This window comes from Xenia sp. Carnegie-2017, unplaced genomic scaffold (assembly GCF_021976095.1).
Source record: "Xenia sp. Carnegie-2017 unplaced genomic scaffold, XeniaSp_v1 HiC_scaffold_14, whole genome shotgun sequence".
NCBI lineage: Eukaryota > Metazoa > Cnidaria > Anthozoa > Malacalcyonacea > Xeniidae > Xenia > Xenia sp. Carnegie-2017.
Window position 1 is genome coordinate 6,873,208 of NW_025813447.1, and position 23,734 is coordinate 6,896,941.

At 34.2% G+C, this 23,734-nt stretch overlaps 1 protein-coding gene and 2 long non-coding RNA genes across 3 annotated transcripts; 2 read left to right on the top strand and 1 right to left on the bottom strand.

The window, feature by feature from the left end:
* The first annotated feature begins 11 nt into the window (after window positions 1–11).
* LOC124434409 lies at window positions 12–1,063 on the top strand. The gene is made up of 3 exons (XR_006944765.1): window positions 12–222; window positions 797–885; window positions 1,007–1,063. It is a non-coding gene; the product is annotated as an uncharacterized LOC124434409 (long non-coding RNA).
* Window positions 1,064–2,234: 1,171 nt separating this feature from the next.
* LOC124435384 lies at window positions 2,235–3,074 on the top strand. Its single transcript, XR_006945020.1, has 2 exons — window positions 2,235–2,738; window positions 2,810–3,074. It is a non-coding gene; the product is annotated as an uncharacterized LOC124435384 (long non-coding RNA).
* A 136-nt stretch (window positions 3,075–3,210) lies between these two features.
* LOC124435157 lies at window positions 3,211–4,738 on the bottom strand. The gene is made up of 5 exons (XM_046985107.1): window positions 4,733–4,738; window positions 4,491–4,643; window positions 4,337–4,427; window positions 3,717–4,295; window positions 3,211–3,464 (listed from the first exon to the last, which is right to left on the bottom strand). Exons 1-5 carry the CDS (start codon window positions 4,736–4,738, stop codon window positions 3,211–3,213), a joined length of 1,083 nt encoding a protein of 360 aa, XP_046841063.1.
* Window positions 4,739–23,734: the final 18,996 nt, after the last annotated feature.

Sequence of the window (23,734 nt, forward strand, 5' to 3'; positions counted from 1 at the left end):
TTGCTAGATAGTATACTTCAAAATAAGATTTCCGCTGGGAGACTGGTGCGAGTTTTGCAATATCTTCGGAAAAAAGAAACGAGAGCATCACGAATAACGAACAAAGCGATAAACCCTGGGTAAACCTATTATCAATGAGAATAGTTTAGTGTAGGAGTTTTATTGTGATGAAGTTGTTGGTATTTGATTGAATCAGTATGCTAGAAATTCATTCTCCTCAAGGTAAGAATCGCAAAAAATATATAAATGTATTGAATAATTATACTATTTTACTCATATAATTGAAGCAAATTATCAAGATATACAATAAAATACATCCAGGAATATTCACTCATTAATATATATGTACATATATATACGACTATGAGATACAAACATATGAGACTGCGAGATATACAAAGATATATGTCGAATTCAGGTAAATCTTTAACAAACGAAATTTTACACGGGTTGAGCCGGTTGACACATCAACAGCCTTATTAGGTAGCAATATTAGTCTACTACAAATTTATTTACATTAAATCAGTTTATGATTAGCATGATATGGCATTTGAGAACAGTACCTATCAGGTTATTAATTAAGACCAGACACTATATTTTTCTCTGATGGCTGATGCAACACTTTGTCTGTTTCCCACCCTGATTATCATCACTGCAACATGTGAAGAGAGAAACATAACCTGTGTATAGCAATATACTTATCCATAATTTTAACCATAATTGTGCAATGTCCACAAATGTGCTTTTCTATGGCCTTTCATTATGTCTCATGCATGATTATTTTTTATATATATAGTGGTGGATCTAGGAAAATACATTGAAACAGTCCATCAATTGGTTTCATTTAACCTTGAAAAATTCCTAAACAAAGCCATTGTTATAAAGGTACTTGAATTGAAAAATATTGCCCATAACTTATTTTTCCTTACCCTAGATCCACTACTGATTTTATAAAATGTACATCATGAACAGTCCTTCAGCATTTTATCATTGTTGACCTTTCCAGAATATGACAAGGCTCTTTGTTTACTTCATGTGGGAACATTGTGAGCTGTTTTCTTTCAGACACTGTTTTAGATGTTGACGATCTGGCTCTGTTGGAAAATGACTGCTCCAGGATAAATTCCATTAGCAAGAGAAACTGCATTAGCTATGGCAAAAGACCACAATCTACAAATCCTGCTTGCTTTTGACAGCACCTGAGTTTTACTAGCAGTAGACCTCCTTTGCTATACTCTTGTATAAGTATACCAATTGCATGGTGAGTGGATGTGTCATCCCAGGATACAGAGAGTCGTAGACTATCACTGATTGTCCATTTGACTGAGATACTAGCCAATGACCTGGAAGATTATGAAGCTGGATTATGTTAGTCATTGAACTGTTTATATTTGGTAAACCTTCCCCACTAAGTTGGTTTGATACTATCAGTGTATCCATTAGGCCACATGCTTCTGGGAATTGGTTTTTAAGAAGAATTTGTGCTGCATTGATGTGTTTGTCGTTCATTAGATCTCCTGAACTAAGTATGTTTTTATCAACCAGAGATAAATTTATATTTGAAACATGTAGCCAAGGCTGTGGTCTTGAAAGATTTTCGCAAAGCCGTTTATTAGGCGAGCTGAGGTCAATTACATTAGGTCCCGTTGAACACCTCTTCACAGCCTTACCAGAAGGTATTGGTATATGTACTTTATAATTTTTTTTCATTATTTCTGCACGTCTTCCAACTCGACCAGTGTATGGGTGCTTAGGACGCCCATAGGATCTAATATTAATTGACTTAACTCTTGTTTGCTTCTTTTGACTATTTTTGATTTTGTCATTTTTTTTAGATTCTTGTTTTGGTAGTGAATCTTGAAGAATTATTCCTGCTTCCTGTGGTGCAGAGTTTCGTGCTTCTTCTAGCAATGTATTAAGACCATTGGTAAGAGACAATAGTTGTTGTTTGTCATCTATAAGAAATGTCAAGCTGGATAGTTCTTTCATTAGATTTCTACATTTGAGACGTAGAGCATTTTACCATATGTCTTTTCGGTGGAAGAGGAGCAAAATCATCAGCATCATTTGGCACAAGCGATTCATTCTTAATGTGTTGAGGTGAATTCTGCTGCTCTTTTTACTAGGAATATTTTCGAGCGAGTTATCTGCTGGAACTATGGTGTTATCTAGATGAAAAGTGGATTTTCTCGATAAAGTGGGCTGAGTCTATCCCATTTCCACTCTGGAAAGCTCTTATGCAAGCACAGAAGTGTTTGCACAAAAGTTTGTTGTGTCTCCAGTCTACGCAGGTGCAGTTTGGAAGCGTTTGTTCATCACCAAAAAGTACGATATGGTGCTCCTTCCCTGTTGAACTTTTTACTTCAAAGACCCCTGGGGACACCATGTGGACCATGTCTTTGCTAATGTCACTATCCCAACGCTTCATAATATGAGACACCATTCTGGCAGGTCTGTTGTGCAGAAATTTTGGAAGTTCCTCATTATAAGCACGGTAACCTTCGTGACATTTAACATTTAGCTCAGCATATCTAAAATTGTAAAAGGAAAACGTCACTCACGAATATTATTACATCTTATTAGAATCCAAAGATGACTAAAGTCTACAGTAAGTGCCGCTGTAGTTAGCCTAATCACACCTTTCAATAATTTGTTAATTAAGCAGTTGTTTTTTTCAAAAGAAGGGGCCTGTGTCACACAACAAAAACCCTACGAAATGAATTTTTCCTTCAAAACTGGTATTTTTTCGTTATAAAAACATAGAATCATTATAGTATTGTGAAGTATTAAAAATTTTACTTTTTTGAAGGTATTTGGGAGAAACCGATCAACAAGTGCTGTCAGCATATCACTTAAGGAGCACCCTTTATTCCCATGGAGGTACTCATATTTGAATGCCTTATTCTGTCTTTCAATGCCATTGTTCGTGTTCACTGCACAAATGAAATCTCCTGTCCGATACGCTTGACACCATCTCTGTAAGAAAACGATCAATACAGTATATTTTGCATGTTCTGCTAGTACATAGTATTTTATTTGAGATTATGAAATAATACAACGATATAAGCCCTGGAGATTTGGTTTTACAAAATTGCCTAGTAAAATTTTATAATTTTATAAAAGGGTCTCCTTCGAAAATAGCAAAATTAATTTAGACTATTTCATGAATAGTACATCGCTTTTCTATCAACGTTGATTCCATCGCTATATTTAGTTTACTACCTTAATGTTTGGCAGCCACTTTCCACCAAACCAGTTTCTCATTTTGAGATTTTCTTTCCAAAATATGCTTTCTGTCAGGGCGTTCATTGACTTTTGACATTGTTCAGACGTAGCAGCATGTGCAATATTGCGTAGTAGATTTAGAATTTCCTGTTTATTCTGAAAAACACCATTATCTATTTTTGACGTCCACTCCTGCCACGATTTCTCTCGATGAAAATCACAAAGAAGTACTTCCGCATCTATTTTACATGAAAATGTTTTATATGTAATGAAATAACTACTTTTCTCTAACGACACCAACTATGTTTATTTTAGCATTTTTCAATGTTCGATTTTTAACTTTTTGGTCTGCATGCGATTAGAATTATGGCAAAAAATGCGACAATATATTCATACACGTATAAAGTTTATCGGGGGGAATTCCGTAAATGTTTAAAGCGTTATCGTGGAGCTTTAAAACCACGATGCAAATCTGTTGTACGTTTGCATACCTGGAAAGGTTGTTTCGAGTGCTTGAATTTCTTCTTCGGCGAAATCTACCATAAAACGAGAAGGCTTCCATATATCAGCATTCCACTCCTTAAACACCATCAACGCTTCCTGTATACATTTGATGTTTTCGAACTGTATGATAAATGATCCAACAACTTGGTAACATACATTTGTTCTCACACACAAGAAATAAAGTGGGAGATCATACTTCGTTGTTCTATAGGTGGCATCGAGTAAGCACATTTGATTGCCATACTTTCCTAGGAGGTGTTTCTGATATTTCGTTTGATGACAGAAAATTAAAGTGCTTGTGTCCATCTCTAACGATTCCTCTGTATCTTCGTTTGAGATGGTGTTATCATTGTTCTCTGTTGACTCCTCTGCACATGGTTTGCCGGAGTGAGGACGAAACAGAAAGAAATCTTGTGGATTTTCAAACTTCCATTTTTTAATAAGCTCTTCCAAGTTCTTTTGATCATTGGAAGAAAAATGGTTCGGCTTTCCTTTGTAAAGATGGTTATAGATATCCTTGTTCGTAGGATAAAATCGCCTGCTAAGTTTATCTGGAAGTTTACACCCTTGAATAGTTCACCATTTACAAATAACTCAAGATATCTACGTGCTTCGCATACTGAGTGAACACCGTCGCGGGCCAGCTCTGCTAGCTTCTTCACTATCACTGGATCCAATGGTTCTCTTATACCAGCTGCCTGCAAGGTGTAAAACTTTACAAAAATTTTAGCTATAGCTAATCTCTTTTAAACAAATTTTACCATTCCAGTTATGTGATTTTTGTGTTCTGAAGGGCGAGGAAACTTCACGACATAGTGCATCTCGATGTCGCTGCTCTTAATTGTGCCAGTTTTCATTGTCTCATGTAATTGCTTTGCTTTTCTTCTTCTGAAGAAGATACTGTCCTTGTCCAACTAAAGAGTAAAACATTGTAATGTCCTTTTACGCACAAGTTTTTATAATTATATATTATTTTGTCTTCATTTTATAGTGTTTAACAAACCTTCATTCTAGGGAATTTTGCAATTTGCGTTATATAGATTAAAGCTGGGCATTGTTTCTTCTTTGTCGTTTGAGCAAACAATCTTCGCGTAGAATTGTAGCAGTGGTCTGTAACCTAAAAATGTATAAATTTAACATTCTTTATAAATACAAGGAAGACGTAAAATATTGTATAGTTGGCTGCATTTTATTAGCGCAGATTATACATTGTGCAGGAATACACAAGGTGAAAAGGCAACGAGATGTCTTAGCAACATTTTAGAGGACGCAAACTATCATTCTTATTACAGTAATCTAGTCATTGACTACCTGTCGCTGCTGATTTTCTCTTTCTTCTTTAGCTTAGATTTTTCATTTTTGTCTTTTCCTTGGTGGCACCATAAAATTTTATCTCCGACATGCACAAAAGGTATTCCGTTAAATGGGATAATAGGCCCTTGTAACGCTTCATTCTTCCTTTCCCAGTAAACTTTTACGTTGTCTTTTCTAACATCTGAATATGTTAATGATTAAAATTTTACAACCGGGGACGTCTTATATCAATGTAAATTTTTGGTTGTGCTGTTTTTAAAAAGCGTAATATTACGATTAAATTAAGCGCAAGAAGAAACGATTACCAGAGCGTTGTGTCTCTTTATTTATAGTAGTAAAGTGCACTTAATTTATTAGTATGCTATTTACTACTTTTTTATGCAATTAATTTTGTACATTTCAGCTTTTTCAACTGCCACTCAAATTAATTTTTATTAAATTGACGATGTATTAAACTGTTGAGCTAATTACCTTTTGATCCAAAGCTCTAATCACCGTAGTAGACAATGAACTTGCTGTTTGTCTCAACTTCGTATTTCACGATAAGCGGCATTACATCAGACAGGCTTTGCACGGCAGCCCTGTGGCCGTCACAGCAGTCCCAAATTTTATTCATTGACATTAATTCGTTGAAAAATTTACATTACAAAGATCGTAAATTTTCATAAGTTTATAATGACGAACTATAGCCTATATGCGTGGTGTTCATTAATTGTTTTCCCGCAAAATTTTAAAAATGGCGCATTGCATTATAACAAAAAAGGACATCCTTCAAAAGAACACGGTATACTCGTGATGCTCTCGTTTCTTTTTTCCGAAGATATTGCAAAACTCGCACCAGTCTCCCAGCGGAAATCTTATTTTGAAGTATACTATCTAGCAATCACCCCCATTTTATACATTCCAATAATGGTTCGACTCAGTCCTTCCACTTTTGTGAAATAGGATTTCCTGAATGCAGCTTCTTTTACAAAAACGCCTCGTTCTCTACTCTAAGAGGGTTTTTACATGAATCTGGAATGACTCTCAATCCAGATCAAAACGTGATGTCAATCCGTGTTTACATGGGAAATCAAAACAAGGATTGACATTTTGCAGGAATTTTGAAGATAACGAACATAAACATTATAACAACCCTTTTCATTTCTATTGTTTCTGCGTTAATACAGCTTAATACTTGCATCAAACTAATTGTTGCTTTTCTTCGTACTCATTTTAGCCCATTTAGCCGTCTTATTTGCGTACGAGCTTCAATTTCCCAGAAGACAACACACATGGTGCATGCGTGCTTCGTCATTAAGCAAAATCTCGTTCCAGAATGAAACTCCATTCGCGTTTATATGAGGTTAAAACTAAATTTCGATCCGGAATGAAAATTGGAATGAGCTTGATCCGGATCGAGCTGTGACTCATTTCGGATTCATGTAAACATGCAATAGAATTTCTTTTAAAATGAAATGAGTTCACTACGGATCGAAAGTCAATCCGGACTCATGTAAACACCCCCTAATAGGTGCTCTTCGCCACGCCATATAGCCATTATGATAATTTATAAAATAAACTCAATGACACACGTGCCGGCGCGCTGACTTTGCATTGGTTTGTTATCTTGCTGGAATGATGGCGGCCGTGAAGAAGCGGCGCACACTTGAGTGGCCCTTCTGTATTGTTTTTATTCTCTGGTAAACATTTTTTATTTCTTAAATTCGTAATATTTACATAAATTTGGCTGTGCATTTTATACATATTTATATTTAACATATTACCACACTGATCATATTCACCCAGTTGAGGAGTATGACTCATTTATTCAGGTATTGAAGCCTTTTATCATCCCATCTTGGTAGTTTGCACAAAAAAAGCTCTCAGGTGGGGCATCCAAATTACAAATTATAGCAAATATATTACACTGCAAATAGCAAACATTTTATAGCTTATATGAAACAATCTTTTTGATTTAATGACTTCTACCCACAAAAACAGCATGAATGCTATACTATTTGGCCAAAAAATCTCTGTAATGGGTGTTGTTGGAAATGTATTTTATGTATTCAATGCTGACAAGATATGTTCTCGATTATATCTTCCAACAAATATGTTTGGCAATGTTGAAATTGTACTTCATAATTAACAAATAAATGAAATTGCTTACTATGCTTTATTCATCACTTATTTTTAAACTTCAAATAATTTATATCAAAAGATACTGTTCATTGTATAACCATTACCACTAGTTGTAGAGGATCTACTGTTATTCCTTTGTGTTATTGTCTATAGAACGATTATATCCGTTCATCAATGCTTGTTTCGACATTTTATGCTTTCTTGTCGTGCACAAAAAAGTTTCTTGTTACAAATTACACTATCGCTTATGTACTTATATGAGTTGTATTAGATGTAGTATTATACATAAACAAAATTTGCGGATTAAGTACTAATTGAGAACTCTTTACCAGATATCCGTGAATAACATGTATTAAAAAAACTCTATTTGAGTTCAAACAAAGTTATTGGGTTTTTACTTACTAAATACTACAAAGTAATTACAGGGCGGTACTCGTTCACGTCACAACGAACAAACATGGCGGCAATAAAGTTTGCCCGAAATGACTATGTTTGGAGAAAAATTTAGAGAACTTCCACTCCTCACATGAAAGTCATTTATGCATCAAATTGCTTCTCAAAAGTCAAATATTTCAATAAGCTAGGAAAAAGACAAGTGGAAAATTCGTTGCATTAACCACTTTAAAAAAGTATCTATTAAATTTTGTTTTTAGAAATTCATACTGGTATAATAGAAATGATACGAACGTCTCTTCTCATTATACATAGACGCTATTAAACGACCAAATCTAACTGGTCAATGAATAGGCTTATTACAATGAACCAATGTAACTCAAAATAATGCGTAGGTAAACATAGATGAGGAGCGTTGGAAAGAGAGGGAGGGAGGAAGTGTGTTGCTGAAGATTGCTTTTCAAATTGGTTGAGCATTCTGGCGCATTAATTCCCGCGTGTTTAGATCAGGCCATCCAATCACGGTAACCGTTTAGTAAACGTAAAATGTTTGGTGACTTTCAAGAAGATCGTGTATTTAGCGGTCAACATGCATCAAATGATCACATGAGTCCCAGAGAGAGAGACTGCCATCAATGACGACTGTTAATGCAGGTTTGACTGTAGTTTTGATGAAACTGATTTGTTGTGTAAATTATCTGGTTTTGAATTTATTTAAATCAATCTAGACGTACGTAGTTTCTAACAAACGCATGACAAATTACTGGGAAAATTCTAAATCTTGCTCCCTCTTAATAAACGACGTGAAAGCTGTTCCACAATATATGAAGGGGTGTAATAAATTAAAAATGAAATATTTGTATGATAATTTATCAAATTGGAATAAATTTTCTTATAAATAGATCTGTATAAGTCATAAGTATAAATGCGCTTTCTTTATTCTTGGATTGCAACCAACCTCCTAAGAATTCTCCAACAATGTGCCTCGCCCACGATGGCTGGAGCCCACAATAGCATTAATAAAATATTCTTTTGTATTTGACCACCAACATGCAATCCACCTATAGATTGTGCTCCAAAATATCACAAAAACTTACTCTATTTTAACTGACGTTTTCAAAATAGTTAAAGTTATCACTTGCATAGAGTTCGAGGAAATAATTACAACAAAAGCATTATTTGTTACAAATCAAGTTACATTTCATTAAGAGGTTTCCTTCAGATAACAAAACCACGGCATTTTTACGAAGAATATAACACTAATTTGAAAAGCAACTGAGTGGCTTGTTTTGTAGTTTTAACTGATTATAAAGTTAATGAATTTCCACCGTGGACACTGAGGAGTTCTTTATAAAATTCAATAAAGAACACACTACCAAATGCACATTATTTAATTTATTACTGTACAAATCAATAAAAGGAAAAATAAACTTATTGAAGTAGGGTATATGCTAATACATTAGATTGAAATGACTTCGAAATGATTGAACATTCCGGCGTTACTAATATCAAGTGCTTTATGGGTGTTGAGTAACAGAAGTTTCGTGGTAGAAATCTGCTTAAAAATATGTGAATATTGTTCAATTAAGTTGTATTGTTCTCTTTTAATTTGTTGATTTGCTTTTGCATTTCTGCATAGCTTGCCAATAACTGGGCATTACTTTCCTTCAACTGAACATTGCTTGCCTTCAACTGGTCATGGCTTGCCTTTAACTGGTCATGGCTTGCCTTTAACTGGCCATGGCTTGCTTTTAACTGGTCATGGCTTGCTTTTAACTGGTCATGGCTTGCCATTAACTGGTCATGGCTTGCTTTTAACTGGTCATGGCTTGCCTTTAACTGGTCATGGCTTGCCTTTAGCTGGTCATGGCTTGCTTTTAACTGGTCATGGCTTGCCTTTAACTAGTCATGGCTTGCTTTTAACTGGTCATGGCTTGCCTTTAACTGGTCATGGCTTGCCTTTAGCTGGTCATGGCTCGCTTTTAACTGGTCATGGCTTGCTTTTAACTGGTCATGGCTTGCTTTTAACCGGTCATGGCTTGCTTTTAACTGATCATGGCTTGCCTTTAACTGGTCATGGCTTGCCTTTAACTGGTCATGGCTTGCCTTTAACTGGTCATGGCTTGCCTTTAACTGGTCATGGCTTGCTTTTAATTGGTCATGGCTTGCTTTTAACTGGTCATGGCTTGCCTTTAGCTGGTCATGGCTTGCCTTTAACTGGTCATGGCTTGCCTTTAACTGGTCATGGCTTGCTTTTAACTGGTCATGGCTTGCCTTTAGCTGGTCATGGCTTGCCTTTAACTGGTCATGGCTTGCCTTTAACTGGTCATGGCTTGCCTTTAGCTGGTCATGGCTCGCTTTTAACTGGTCATGGCTTGCTTTTAACTGGTCATGGCTTGCTTTTAACCGGTCATGGCTTGCTTTTCACTGGTCATGGCTTGCTTTTAACTGATCATGGCTTGCCTTTAACTGGTCATGGCTTGCTTTTAACTGGTCATGGCTTGCTTTTAACTGGTCATGGCTTGCTTTAACAGGTCATGGCTTGCTTTTAACTGGTCATGGCTTGCCTTTAACTGGTCATGGCTTGCTTTTAACTGGTCATGGCTTGCCTTTAACTGGTCATGGCTTGCTTTTAACTGGTCATGGCTTGCCTTTAACTGGTCATGGCTTGCCTTTAGCTGGTCATGGCTTGCTTTAACTGGTCATGGCTTGCCTTTAACTGGTCATGGCTTGCCTTTAACTGGCATGGCTTGCTTTTAACTGGTCATGGCTTGCCTTTAGTTGGTCATGGCTTGCTTTTAACTGGTCATGGCTTGCTTTTAACTGGTCATGGCTTGCCTTTAACTGGTCATGGCTTGCCTTTAGCTGGTCATGGCTTGCTTTTAACTGGTCATGGCTTGCTTTTAACTGGTCATGGCTTGCTTTTAACTGGTCATGGCTTGCCTTTAACTGGTCATGTCTTGCTTTTAACTGGTCATGGCTTGCCTTTAACTGGTCATGGCTTGCTTTTAACTAGTCATGGCTTGCTTTTAACTGGTCATGGCTTGCCTTTAACTGGTCATGGCTTGCCTTTAGTTGGTCATGGCTCGCTTTTAACTGGTCATGGCTTGCTTTTAACTGGTCATGGCTTGCTTTTGACTGGTCATGGCTTGCTTTTCACTGGTCATGGCTTGCTTTTAACTGATCATGGCTTGCCTTTAATTGGTCATGGCTCGCTTTTAACTGGTCATGGCTTGCTTTTAACTGGTCATGGCTTGCTTTTAACTGGTCATGGCTTGCTTTTCACTTGTCATGGCTTGCTTTTAACTGATCATGGCTTGCCTTTAATTGGTCATGGCTTGCCTTTAACTGGTCATGGCTTGCCTTTAGCTGGTCATGGCTTGCTTTTAACTGGTCATGGCTTGCTTTTAACTGGTCATGGCTTGCTTTTAACTGGTCATGGCTTGCCTTTAACTGGTCATGTCTTGCTTTTAACTGGTCATGGCTTGCCTTTAACTGGTCATGGCTTGCTTTTAACTAGTCATGGCTTGCTTTTAACTGGTCATGGCTTGCCTTTAACTGGTCATGGCTTGCCTTTAGTTGGTCATGGCTCGCTTTTAACTGGTCATGGCTTGCTTTTAACTGGTCATGGCTTGCCTTTAACTGGTCATGGCTTGCCTTTAACTGGTCATGGCTTGCTTTTAACTGGTCATGGCTTGCCTTTAGCTGGTCATGGCTTGCCTTTAACTGGTCATGGCTTGCCTTTAACTGGTCATGGCTTGCTTTTAACTGGTCATGGCTTGCCTTTAGCTGGTCATGGCTTGCCTTTAACTGGTCATGGCTTGCCTTTAACTGGTCATGGCTTGCCTTTAACTGGTCATGGCTTGCTTTTAACTGGTCATGGCTTGCTTTTAACTGGTCATGGCTTGCTTTTTACTCGTCAATTTCTATTCTTAAGCTTGCCTATAATTGGTCAAAACTTTCTAGTTGTTCATTACTTTCCTTTAAATGGTCATTTTCTATTCTCAAGTTGTTCACGTCTGTTTGAAGCTTGCCAAAGTTTATGTCGACTGTTCGGAGCAATCCGGCAATCTTTGATAAGCATTCACCTACCAATTCATTCATTTGGGGTATTTCACATAAAACAAGGTTATTGGATTCGATTTTAATTTTAACACCCTTTATACTTCTTTCTTGAGATCCAAACAACTGCTGTATAAACTAAGGACTTAAGTTTTAACGTTTTCCCTCCAATATGACTAGAGCACTTTTCGTTTCCGTGTACCTGCAAATGTTGGAAAATGCTTATTATATATGGTGAGGCTTAATGATCTCAAAAATAAGAAAAATTGCGTAAGTTATCAACAAACGAAACATATGCATTTACCTACGATCTAAATGATCATAAAAACGTCTTTTTTGTTCTAAGTTTGTTCCTCAAAACAGGCAAAAGTCTATTTAGGTAGAAGAAATTTGTAAGTAAGTTTCGGCAACCAACTCTGATTTTTTTTATTATGAACACTCCAGTATAGTTATCATACAGCTTATATTATGATGAAGCATGCATGTCTCCACGGGGAAAATATAACATCCATAAAAATGGCCTAACCTCCTCATATCAAGTGTAATCCTCTAAACATAGGAATGCTAGGATCTGCTCGTTAACATTTTTCATTTGCAAGTAATCTAGTCTTTAAAAATTGATTATTTAAAGTTTTGAGTTGCAGTCGCTTTCATATAGTTTTGTCCTAATGTCTACTTTCAAGTATTTATTTTTGTGTTGATGTATTCTGAGCTATGTTTTACTAAATAGTATGTTTGGTCTTTCATGCATAAGAAGCGATTACTTAAATTCAATATAGTTACACAAGACAAACGTGAATCGTATTTTGCTTATGCTCCTTGCTCCTTTCAATTCAAATCATTTATATCCAAATAATTTTGAGCAATTAGATTATAGATTAATTTGATAGTGGATGTTATTCGTTAACTGGCGTCTTTTATAAGATCATGAAAATTTTATCCAAAAAAGTAATAAACAAAGCAAAATTCTATTTCCCAAGTTGTGACTGGGAGCGAATTATGAACATAGGCGTACGGGACGGGGGTAGCAAGGGAAGCAGCTGCCTCCCCCCTCCAAGAAAGTTCAAAGATGAAAAAAATTGGCAAGTTTTTAAAGTTAGTCAGGCGAAAATACCGCGAAACCTTCTTTGTTAGTTCAAGAAAATATTTATTGCTCCTCCTCACCCTCACGAAAAATGATAGCTCCGTACACTTATGAGTATTATTTGATGACAAATGACAAATTATCCAAGAAGCAAAACAGCATAATAAATGCCTTTAATTTAAGCATCTAACTTAAACGACAACTTTTTCAAGGTTTTTCAAGCTATGCATGTTTCAGCATACTTACGCACTTTATGAGACTTTCCCCATGACATCAAGCTAAAGGCGTTAGCTCTTGTTAGGTTAGTGTGTACAACAAATACCGAAAATGTAAAAGTTTGTTACTTGGGTGAGGCAAATGGTGCCGCGGTTCACGCTGATTGGTTTATTTTTTGTGATCATAAAGTAAGGGGGGCAGGGGGTGTAGCAGCTGTTCCTCCCCAAGAATGTTTCAAGATCGAAAAGTGAGGCAAATTTTTCACGTCGATTGGGTCAAATTGTGAGTTCGTCAAAATGTTTACTGCACCCCTTAAATGATGACATCTGTAAGCCAATGCGTACTGTAATAAAGGGCCCTGTGTAGTACTGCTAAAGTACTACTCTCAACCCTGAAAAACTGATATACTGCATCACAAGCTATTTCGGAAACTGAATAACCATTCATAATCATTAAGACTGAAAACTTAGTATGCCAAAAAAATGGCCGAAAATGCAAAAAAAATAGTCAAATACTGCAAGTACACACCATAAAGTTTAACTTGGAATCTCTAATTGTTTCGTGGATGGAAAATCAATATGTCTCGAGACTTACTAAACAAGGGCTTGAAAGTTTTCAGTTGTATTCTAAGTTGCGTTTAAATATGTATGTAAGAATGTAAGTGCCCTTAAGCCCTTCATGCTTGGTCCTGCACTATGTTTGGTGTTACAGAGCGCAAGTCCAAACATTTTTTGCTAACTATACGCCACAGTTCGTGCAGCCATTTTTTATAAGCGTATTAAACTTGCACAATGCATAACGGTAGTTAGCGAGATGACAGCTTTCCGTGTAATACGCTCCTGCGAAACATAATTTACGTCTTTAGACCTGTAACACTTGTGTCTATGGAAAATTCTGTCATTCTCACATACATATCCTTTCAATAAATACACAATTTAGAATTAGTGATGAACCAAGTTTTCTTGGTTATTGAAATCATCTAATTTTTCATTGATGAATAACTCACTTTTGGGCTTAGTGTAAAGTTCGTCAACAATGGCGACTACGGCGGCATAACACTATCAATCCTTCGCATATTCGAAAACAATAAATTTTTGCGGTCGTAGTTTTATAAGCTATATCGTTTGAAATGCGAAACTGGAAAACAAGACGCGTCATTATATTAAATATATATTCATGTTGCGGTAATGAGCATCTCAAACTTCTGTTATCGATGTTGTCGATGTCAGCAAAAATGTGCTCATTAATAAGACTTCAAAGCATTGAAGTCTAAATGGCCAATATGTATCCATAATTTTTGCGCATTTATTAGTAATTTATATGGAGGCCATGCGTGACCGCGCGCTCGGCCCAATGTTTTTGCACCCCCTGCAATATGGCTGCGATAACCTCGAAAAGGTCTATTTATTATGACATCATAAACTGATGTCACAATATTTTCCGAATAAATACAATAGCACGTGTTATTTGTCACGTGGCTGGAATGAAAACAATTCCACCAGGTATAATTAACCTCATTCGGCTCCATTATATCTGCATAACATGAAGCTTTGACGACAAAGATTAATTTTTGTAGTTCAAAGATTTCTCCTAAATTTTTATAAAACACTTACTTTTTAATGTCAACCCATATTGAATTTAAAATTTCAAGATGAGTTGTCGGTTTCGTTATGCTGTTGTCATGAAATTGAAACAGGTCTAATCTGTCGTAGAACCTGACTGATTTATATCATAATCCTCTTTTAGTATTGTTTTTTTTAAAAAAGACGATTTTGCATCTGACATTGTGAGGCATTTTTAGTAATGGACCATCAAATATTCATTAAAAATAATTTATTTACCTCTTGCATGGTTCCAAAAACAAATACAAGGATATGAAACCATGTTAACACGTTTTTAAAACGACCTTGGTGACAGTTGTGTTTACGTTGGTGATGTTTGGGTATCATAATAAGTCAAAAATTTTCATCAATGTGCCGAATATTACTTTTGACTAACTGAGGATGACAGTTTCAGTTTTTTTGCTTATATGTTTGGTGTTTAAATGTGCATATATGGAAATTGAAAAATTATTCTTGCAAAGTTTTTCTTTCACTCTTGTTATTTTTGAATTGTTACACATTTTATACTACAAATTAGAGAATTGTGAAATTAAAGACAGTGCAATATATGTACAAAATGTTTTAAAGAATGATATCTTAAATATTCTAGCTCAAACATCAACAAACAAACGAAAAGAGAAATCCACTGTAGGTTGTACATTTTACAAATCATATAACTAAACGAAGTGAACAATATCTATTATAACCTACTTACAAGGAGGTTGTAACTAAACAATTAACTAATTAAGTACGAGCATTTATTCATGCATGTGGCTAACTTAGGAAAATAATGTTGATATAGTTGGTTCCTAACTAAGGTAATCAGCGAATTATCTCTTTAAGCAGCAACACCTTCTTTTGAAGAATTTCGAATTTTACATTGATTTGTTCTAATCCTTGTATTTTATTCTCCAATGCTTGTATTCTCTGATTCTTTTCTTCGTCATTTCCTTCCAACTGACCAATTCAAAAGTAGAATGCAGCGCTATAATTAAAACACCAGCCACCTCCATCTAACATATCATTGCCTTTTCTTTTCTTATACATGTTGAATTTTAGGTTCAATCTAATTTCGTTTGTTGAGTTCACATAGAATAATGCAGTTCATCTTCCACTACATAGTAATAATAAGTTCAATTACGAATATCTTAAACAACAACAAATCAGTGTATATATTGCGTCGGATAAATGCATTGAATGTAGTCTATTTATAATAATGTGGTTTACGTAATAAAAAAGTACGTTCCTTATGGCCCGTTCACATGATCTGATTTTGTCGGAACCGATTTTGTCAGAACCTAGAAAACGCATCGTGTGACCACATATAAAATGAGCTTCCGACAGTCGGATCCATCAGGCTGAAAAATCGGATGGAAATAGAACTTGCTCTATTTTTTTCTGACAAGATTAAAGAAAGTCGACTAGTCCCGGACCTCTCACTCTCCATACTTTCCAAATTTCATTTAACGCAAAACATTAGATGTGAAAAAGACTTAAAAACAAGAACAAAAATACGCAAAATATTTTGATAAATGTATTGCATAACATAAATGTCTGCACCCACATTTATAAATATCTAAACGAACATAAATATCAACAAAATTATCGGACCGTCTGAACAACAACCAAAAATCGGAACAGAAACAATCGGATCCGACATATCAGAGCGTGTGAACGGGCTTTAGAGTTTAGAGTAACGAAACTAATCAAAAATCAGCAGTATCAATTTCTAAGACATTTATTTTGATGCTAGAAATAATCAGAAATAATTAATAGATGTTTACAAAAGTTGCAAAAGGACAATTGTGGATATCTTCTGTTACTTTCGTTCACTGTTTGAGTACATTATTGAAGTGCTTTTTATGTATATGCAATTTTTGTGTATTTAAGGTGGTATTATACAAAAAATTGAATTTTTTTCATTTTTAAAGATAGTTATAAGAAACTATCAGTATTTGAAAGACTTTAATGAAGAGAATTAACTAATGAAAAAAAAAATTAGAAAATCACTAATTACACTAATTATCCAACATGGCGGCCACTAATTAGCCAATAAATTAACTTCGCTGCGAACATGATATCTTGGGAGCCAATGATCCAAATTCAATGAGTAAAGTTTTTTTTAAAAGCTTAGAATATAACCTAGGGCTTGACACTTTTCAATTTTTTATTAATTCTTTATAAACAAAAATATATTCCAAAATTTGATTTTCTTCAGTAATTTTGCATTTTTGGTACACATTTTATGACATAACGAGTAAATATTTCATCAACAATGCAAAATTTCAAAATTTGAAAAATGTCAAGCACTAGATAATATTACTAGCCTTCAACATACAAAATTTCAGGCATCTCTGACAAAAACAAAGATATTATGATGTCACAAAGTTCTTACTAAGTGCTAAAAACACCTAAAATGAGAAAACAGCATTTAAAGTTTACATAACCTATATTATAACTCTGGAAGCCCTAAAAATTGCCAGCTTCATAAGTAACTCCTTCCTTATGTTTAGCATTGTTAATATAATTCTTTCTAATGTTTCTTAATGTTTTTCTTTGCTTCTTCACCTTCTCTGAGCTCTTCTTTGCCGACAACTTTATCCGATGATGATCACATTCTTGAGCCCCTTTACTTGGAAACATTCCAGGAGTTGTGTCCAGTTCACTTAATATCTTTAACAAATTTATGTCCTTATCATTAAATTTAAGTATAGCCTAGTATGTAGCAAGAGCAACAGTCTCTTGTTCAACATATGTGGTCTTCGGCATCTTTCCCATATCATCTTCTTCTTCCACTCTATCTGAACTTTCATTCCGTTTGTGAAGAGTTTCATTGTTTTTATTTACGTACTCTTTTACTGCAGCAATAACAGTTGCTGCAGTAAAAGAGTACGTAAATAAAAATTACCATTTTAGTAACATTTCAAGTCTAAAAATAATTTTACAAAGTTTATGCAAGCATTGGCTTTAAGCGATTTCTCAAGTCTTTGCTTTGCTTAAAACACAATGACTTAATTCTCTTTAATTGAGACAGAAATTGCTGGCTTTTTCAGTAATGAAAACAAAAAATAGCTAGACAAAAATGAAATTCACATATATTTTCAAAGGATTACGTATTTATAAGATTGATGAGATGGCTAGTCGTTTTTCATGGAATAATTTGAAGTTCTGTTACAATTTTAAATTTAGTTAAGTGAGTCACGACAAAACATACAATTTCCATGACGCTTTACAGTGGCTTTTCATGTGCTGCGTTATCGTTGAATGTCTCTCAAAAAAATTAATAAGGATATAACATGTACGTATTGGTGGGTTGCAACCATTCCCTTGGGAGTAAGAGAACAATAGAATGCTTGCCATGTTGGATGAAATTTGCATAGTAAAAAAGGAAAATCCTTTGTTAAAATCATCCAACATGGCGACATAATTTGCAACCCGAAAATTGCTTCATATAACGATACAAAAATGCTTTGCTAGGGCTATTTCTTTGACATGCTATATCTTACCAAAAGATAGCTACTTTTATATCACAGGCAGCTATTTTCCTTGAATTTGATACTAACCATGACTTCAACTTTGGCAGTTGATAAGTGAATTCATCATGATAATGCCGAGGAAATAACATAATAAATTAAAATAAATGGTCGATTAAATTGTGGTTATCACAAACTTTTCTTCTCATTTACAATTGCAGGCTTGAGCTCAAATTGAGAACAGAAGCATCAATGACATTTGTTCACATCTTAATTAGACGCTGCACATAGAGCTCTCTCTAATATTTTCACCGAAATTTCATATGAATAAAAAGACGACAGTTGTTTTGGGGAAAAATTCGTTTGGGAAAAGAGGTTGAGTAATTGTAAAGAGCAACGAACAAGTCAATTTTTTTAAATTCTTTCTCAAACACTACAACAAGACGATGCAAACTTGGTACTGTTTTTTTTTCTTGCAAAATGATTTATACATTGAGAGGACAATAAAAAATAATAAAAAATTTCTTTGACAGACCTGAGGTAAGGTATGATACCTTGTGGCCGTCAAATGAAGTATGTTTATAACTATAGTGTAAAGTAATATACATCGTTTATTATAAAATAAAGACAGCAACAATCAATAGCTAATAATGAAAGTCGCTATAACGCTATAAATTATAAAAGAAATTAGAAACTATATAAAAAGCTTGGCATATCTGTAGCTATTATTATGAAAGTTTTTTAAATAAGTCTTGCAAAGCATGAATTACCTTAAAATTTAAGTTCAATATCCTTGATATAAATGATCCATGCAATGATTTGTTGCAGTATTGCACTTTCACGTGTTCACAGAAAAATGAATGTTTATCAATCATTGAAGATTATATATATATACATACTATTATAATATTTATACATATATTATTAAAATACTTATTAATAAGGTTATAAATAATAAATGTTTTGGAAATGATATAAATGAAAACAATAACTTTTGCATGAGCATTAATTTAATGACATATAAAATCATTTCCTTGTGCCCGCATGCATGCAATACTTGTTTAGGAAAATTGCAATAAGTGTTATCCTTATTAGTTATCCAAATTGTTATCCAATATATATGAAAGGAAAAGGTCATTTTTTTAAGTTTTGTAGCAATTAAGTTTTCATATCATCAACGTGTATTATATATGTATATATAAATTGACATTTAAGAAAAAGAAAAATTTATTTTAGATGACGTTTAGTATTTTCCACTAATGAAGTTTACAAAAGTATTAATACTGAACAGAATTGTAATTTCTTGCGCCGTGTTTGCCAGCGTATACAGCTGAAAGAGGTGATGGGAAAAACCACACGTTTTATTATGTTTTTTCCACCATTACTCGCCTGCTTATTAAAATTTTCTCCTATATTAAAACAATCTTTCGAGAAAACAGGCACCAACATATAGACCCGTTAGATTAAACTAAAGTCACAACACAGTATGCAATATCCATGACGCTCTACAGCGGGTTTTCATGAGCAGCGTTATGACGTTATCGTTGAATGTTTCTCAAAATTTAATAAAGATATATCATATAAGGTCTTTTCAATGATACAAAATGCTCTGCTAGGAGCCTAGGACTATTTCTTTGACACGCCATATCACGCAATATCTTGCAGTAACTTTGGCATCATTTATATTATATGTAGCTCTGACTACTTGAAAAAATAAACTATTGATTCACTAATTTTCCTTTAATTTAATACTAACAATCAATGTCGGCAACTTTGGCAGTTTACAAGTTAATTTCATCATAACATTGCCGAGGAAAGAAAAAGAATAAATTCAAAATAAAATTGTCGATGCACGAATTGAGCGTAATTCGTATCACAGCAGTTTATCAATACTACGTTAATAAGCAATAAGATAAAAAAGATTGTGACTTGCGTAATATAAAATAGACAAGAAAACATTTTGAAATAATGATTCGAAAAAGTGCTGATAGAGAAAAAAATGGTTGGTTTATATTGTGGAACTGAGAAGAACTCTCAAGGCAAACTTTGTTTCTACAAATTTTTGTAGTCCTGTACCTCAGGAAGAGCTAAGCTTACTAAAGCAATGCGTTCTCTTTCATTTTTCCCCATATTGTACTTTAATTATTACAAGTGAAAATGTTTTTAACGACGAATGGTTTTAGATAGCAAGTCTGAAAATAAAGTGAAATGTGTAATTTTCTGGAATTTTTTTCAGGAGGGAATTTTTGATTGAGAAGACAAAAAAAATACGATACAAGAAAAGCTTCACTAAAGCTCTCTGAAATGCTATAGACACGGCTTTTCTAGCTACTACTACCATAAAACACTTCCTCAACTTATGCAGAGTATAAATCTTGTACATAGTAGTGATAAAATTAGTTACATAAAAATTCAAACGTAGCTAGATAAGTGTATAAAAAGTACATGCAGTATAGCTTTAGCTGTCATCAAAGGATAACGTTTTTAAAAATACGTCATAAAAATAATTTCATTACCTTAGTCTGTTTTTCGTTCCTATTGATGCTCAAATGAGAGTTATTTGCTAACTTGGGCTTCTTGTGCGTTTATGTAAGATTTAATTGTAACTATTTCCCAAGTCATGGTTGGCAGCGAATATTGAGTGTTTAATTTCAATTTTAATTTTAATTTCCTGCAGTGAAAACCATAGAAATGTTAAAATGTGATAAATATAGGCACTTGTGGTTTAAGAAAAAAAATTTAGATTATTTTCAATCTCTGCTCTCATGGAGTCAAAATTGCTCGTGCACTTTATCAGACTTTTCTGGTCAGTTTAAAGGATTTCTAAGACCAGCATTTTATCTACTTGTAAAAATTTGCATTCGTAAACTACTTTATTCCTCAAACATTACGTCATCATATATGTTGCGTAGATTCATATACGATGTTCCATTTAATAAACAAGCACAAGTTTAATTTAAATATAACTCTGGAAAAAAAACATTTCTCAATTTAGAAAAACTTACGTCATTTAGCTACTCTGTTTTTACTGATGCTTGACATTTTTTATAATTGTTTGCGTATGTTGTTTAAAAAAACAATGGGAAGAAACAACCAATTTCATATTATCCATTTCTTCGAATCTAAACTTCTTAGGCTTTTTCAGACATTATCTGATTCTCTTTCTAAGAAATATATAAACAGGACACATCTACGTTCATTACATAAATAACCAGTCTAATAGAAAAGTGTTTAAAATAGGCTACAGCCTTATTTTCAAATCAGCGTTTTATACCAATTCCAATTCGTGTTATCTGATACAAAGTTAAGTAAAACTGTATTAACAAAATTACCAATTCATATTTCCTCTAATCAATAGCAACTGTGTGCAGGGAGCTTGAGCTAGGATAGAGCAAAATTTAAACAAATTTCTTGGCATTTTCATCAGTTTATTACTATTTGTTGAATTGTGTAAAAACTCTTTAGTCAAATCAAGGCTTATAAGCTTGTATAAGCAGAACGTCTAGGTTATTAGAGTCCTGAGAAATAGCTACTGTTTGTGTTGATGTTGACTTCTCAAGACTCAGCTAACCTGCGTGATCCACATCTAAAAACATTTAACGATACTCCCGTATTACAAAAATTCATTCAACATTTATACGTTTCTTAAATTATCTCAATATGGAGATTTTCACTGCAATTTTGATTTAAGTGACTTTTGTTGACGTGGTAAATAATGGCTTCTTTCACCCGCCGAAAGTCACGCAAACCGCATATTAAAACACACGGTTATACTAATGAAAACAATTTTTAAAAATAATATTGGCAGGAGACATTTACGTTTATGTTTATTGATGAAATTATTTCAAAACTTTAACAATTCAACGCAAATGCTGAAAAGGTAAAAACTAGATGACAAAGTCGCTAGACCATTTGTTTTTAGAAATATTTTGTGACTAAATCTGCTGTGTAGACAACTTGTAAAGAGGAATAGAATTTTTCACACAGCGGAGGTTATAAATTTGGATCGAACTGTTTTACATTTTAAAACTTCCAATTGACGTTTTGAGGATGGCATAAATTTCACAAGAGAATTAAGAAGCTAAATAAGAGTTACAACATACTATGTTCTCCGTTTGAAACTGAATTTTGCCATAGTTAAAAGTCCTTCAAGGTATAATAATAAGAATTCATATGTTGTTTGGTGTCATTGAAAGCAATTGTAGCTAGTTCCACAAAAGCAGTTGTAGTTCAAGTAATAAACAATTGTAGCAGAAGAGAAAGAAATTTTTTTCTTCTAACAATCGATAAAATTGGTAAAAGCAATGTTTCCTGCATACAAAATCAAATGACGTATACATGGAAATTTCTAGTTTTCCTACAGTGTGAGTCTAAAAAATTCTGTGCTAACAAAACTAACAAAATGTCATCTCTAAATTATGCATCTATAGTTCTGACTTCAAAGCTCTTGCAATGACCAACTCCGACCAGCACTTTTAGATTACATATATTCAAAAACTTTCTGATCATTTACACGCCCATGTTAGCTAGCTACAAAGTTTTCAATAGTTTCTTAGCAACGAAAGTGTTTTCGATTCAATAAATTCATTAGTAGAAGTAAATAGTATTGCACTGCATGCTGCTATTTGAAATAAGATGGGGAAACTTTCATAAATACCAGAAAACATATTACGTTTTTTTTAGGTAGTAAGCACCAGTGCAACACAAGCAGTAATTGCATTTCAATATAGTATTAGTCCTGCAATTGATAGTGGGCAAGAACGTCTGTATTGATTATCAAATACTAAAGAACACTGCTTATATATATGTATTGGATGATGAATGCTCATCATGCAATATAGGTTAGCAGCATGCTTATCTCAGTCCTCATCGTGCATTATAGATAAGCTATCGAATTTTCTTAAGCTGTTCTGTCAATGTCAATAATGACATCATCATGGTAAAAAGTAACATATAAATCAACATGAAACAAACTTAAGATGCTTTTAAAAAATTGAGAATATGAAAAGCTACCTTGATCTCTCTTCACATTACATATAAATATATAAATTTCACAGCATGATTAATTTCTGTAGAAAATTTTCGACTTTTAAGTGCGTCAACTATGCACCATATATTCTCTTACTTGTTGTTGAAACAGAATTACTGAATTTAGTTGTTCAATTTTTCAATTGCAACTTAGCCATGTTGTTCGTCTAATACCAAAGAACATTTTATCATTGTCAGCCGTGGTGTTAGCGTACGCACCTGCTGAAGTGGTTGTGCAACATTATATTCGGTGAATCCGAAGAGAACAGTTGCAAGTCAAGAACAAAGGCTTCTAAGTGTAAGCTTTTTCATCGAATGCATATATTTTTGTAATTGGTTGTCCATTCTTGTACACTTATACTTGAACAGCAAATTATCTAAGTCTTCAAACGATTACTGAAATCAAAAAACTGTTTGCTACCGACAAGTTTACAAATCAACACCTCATTCTGCAATTTTATACCAATTGTAATGTTCTGAGATTCTAACCTAGAGGCCGAACTCTTAAATTCGAATTTCTCAAATTCAAAAATTCTCAATCATAAAAATGAATCTGAACACAAAAACATCTGAATCATTTTCATCAATTGTCGGCCCCATATCACGGACACATTTTTTGCAAAACGAAATGGAAGGAAAACCAGTGAACCTGGTAAAAAACCTTCCAAGAAAACAAAGAGTAGTTTCGATTTTTTCAGATGTTTAGACAA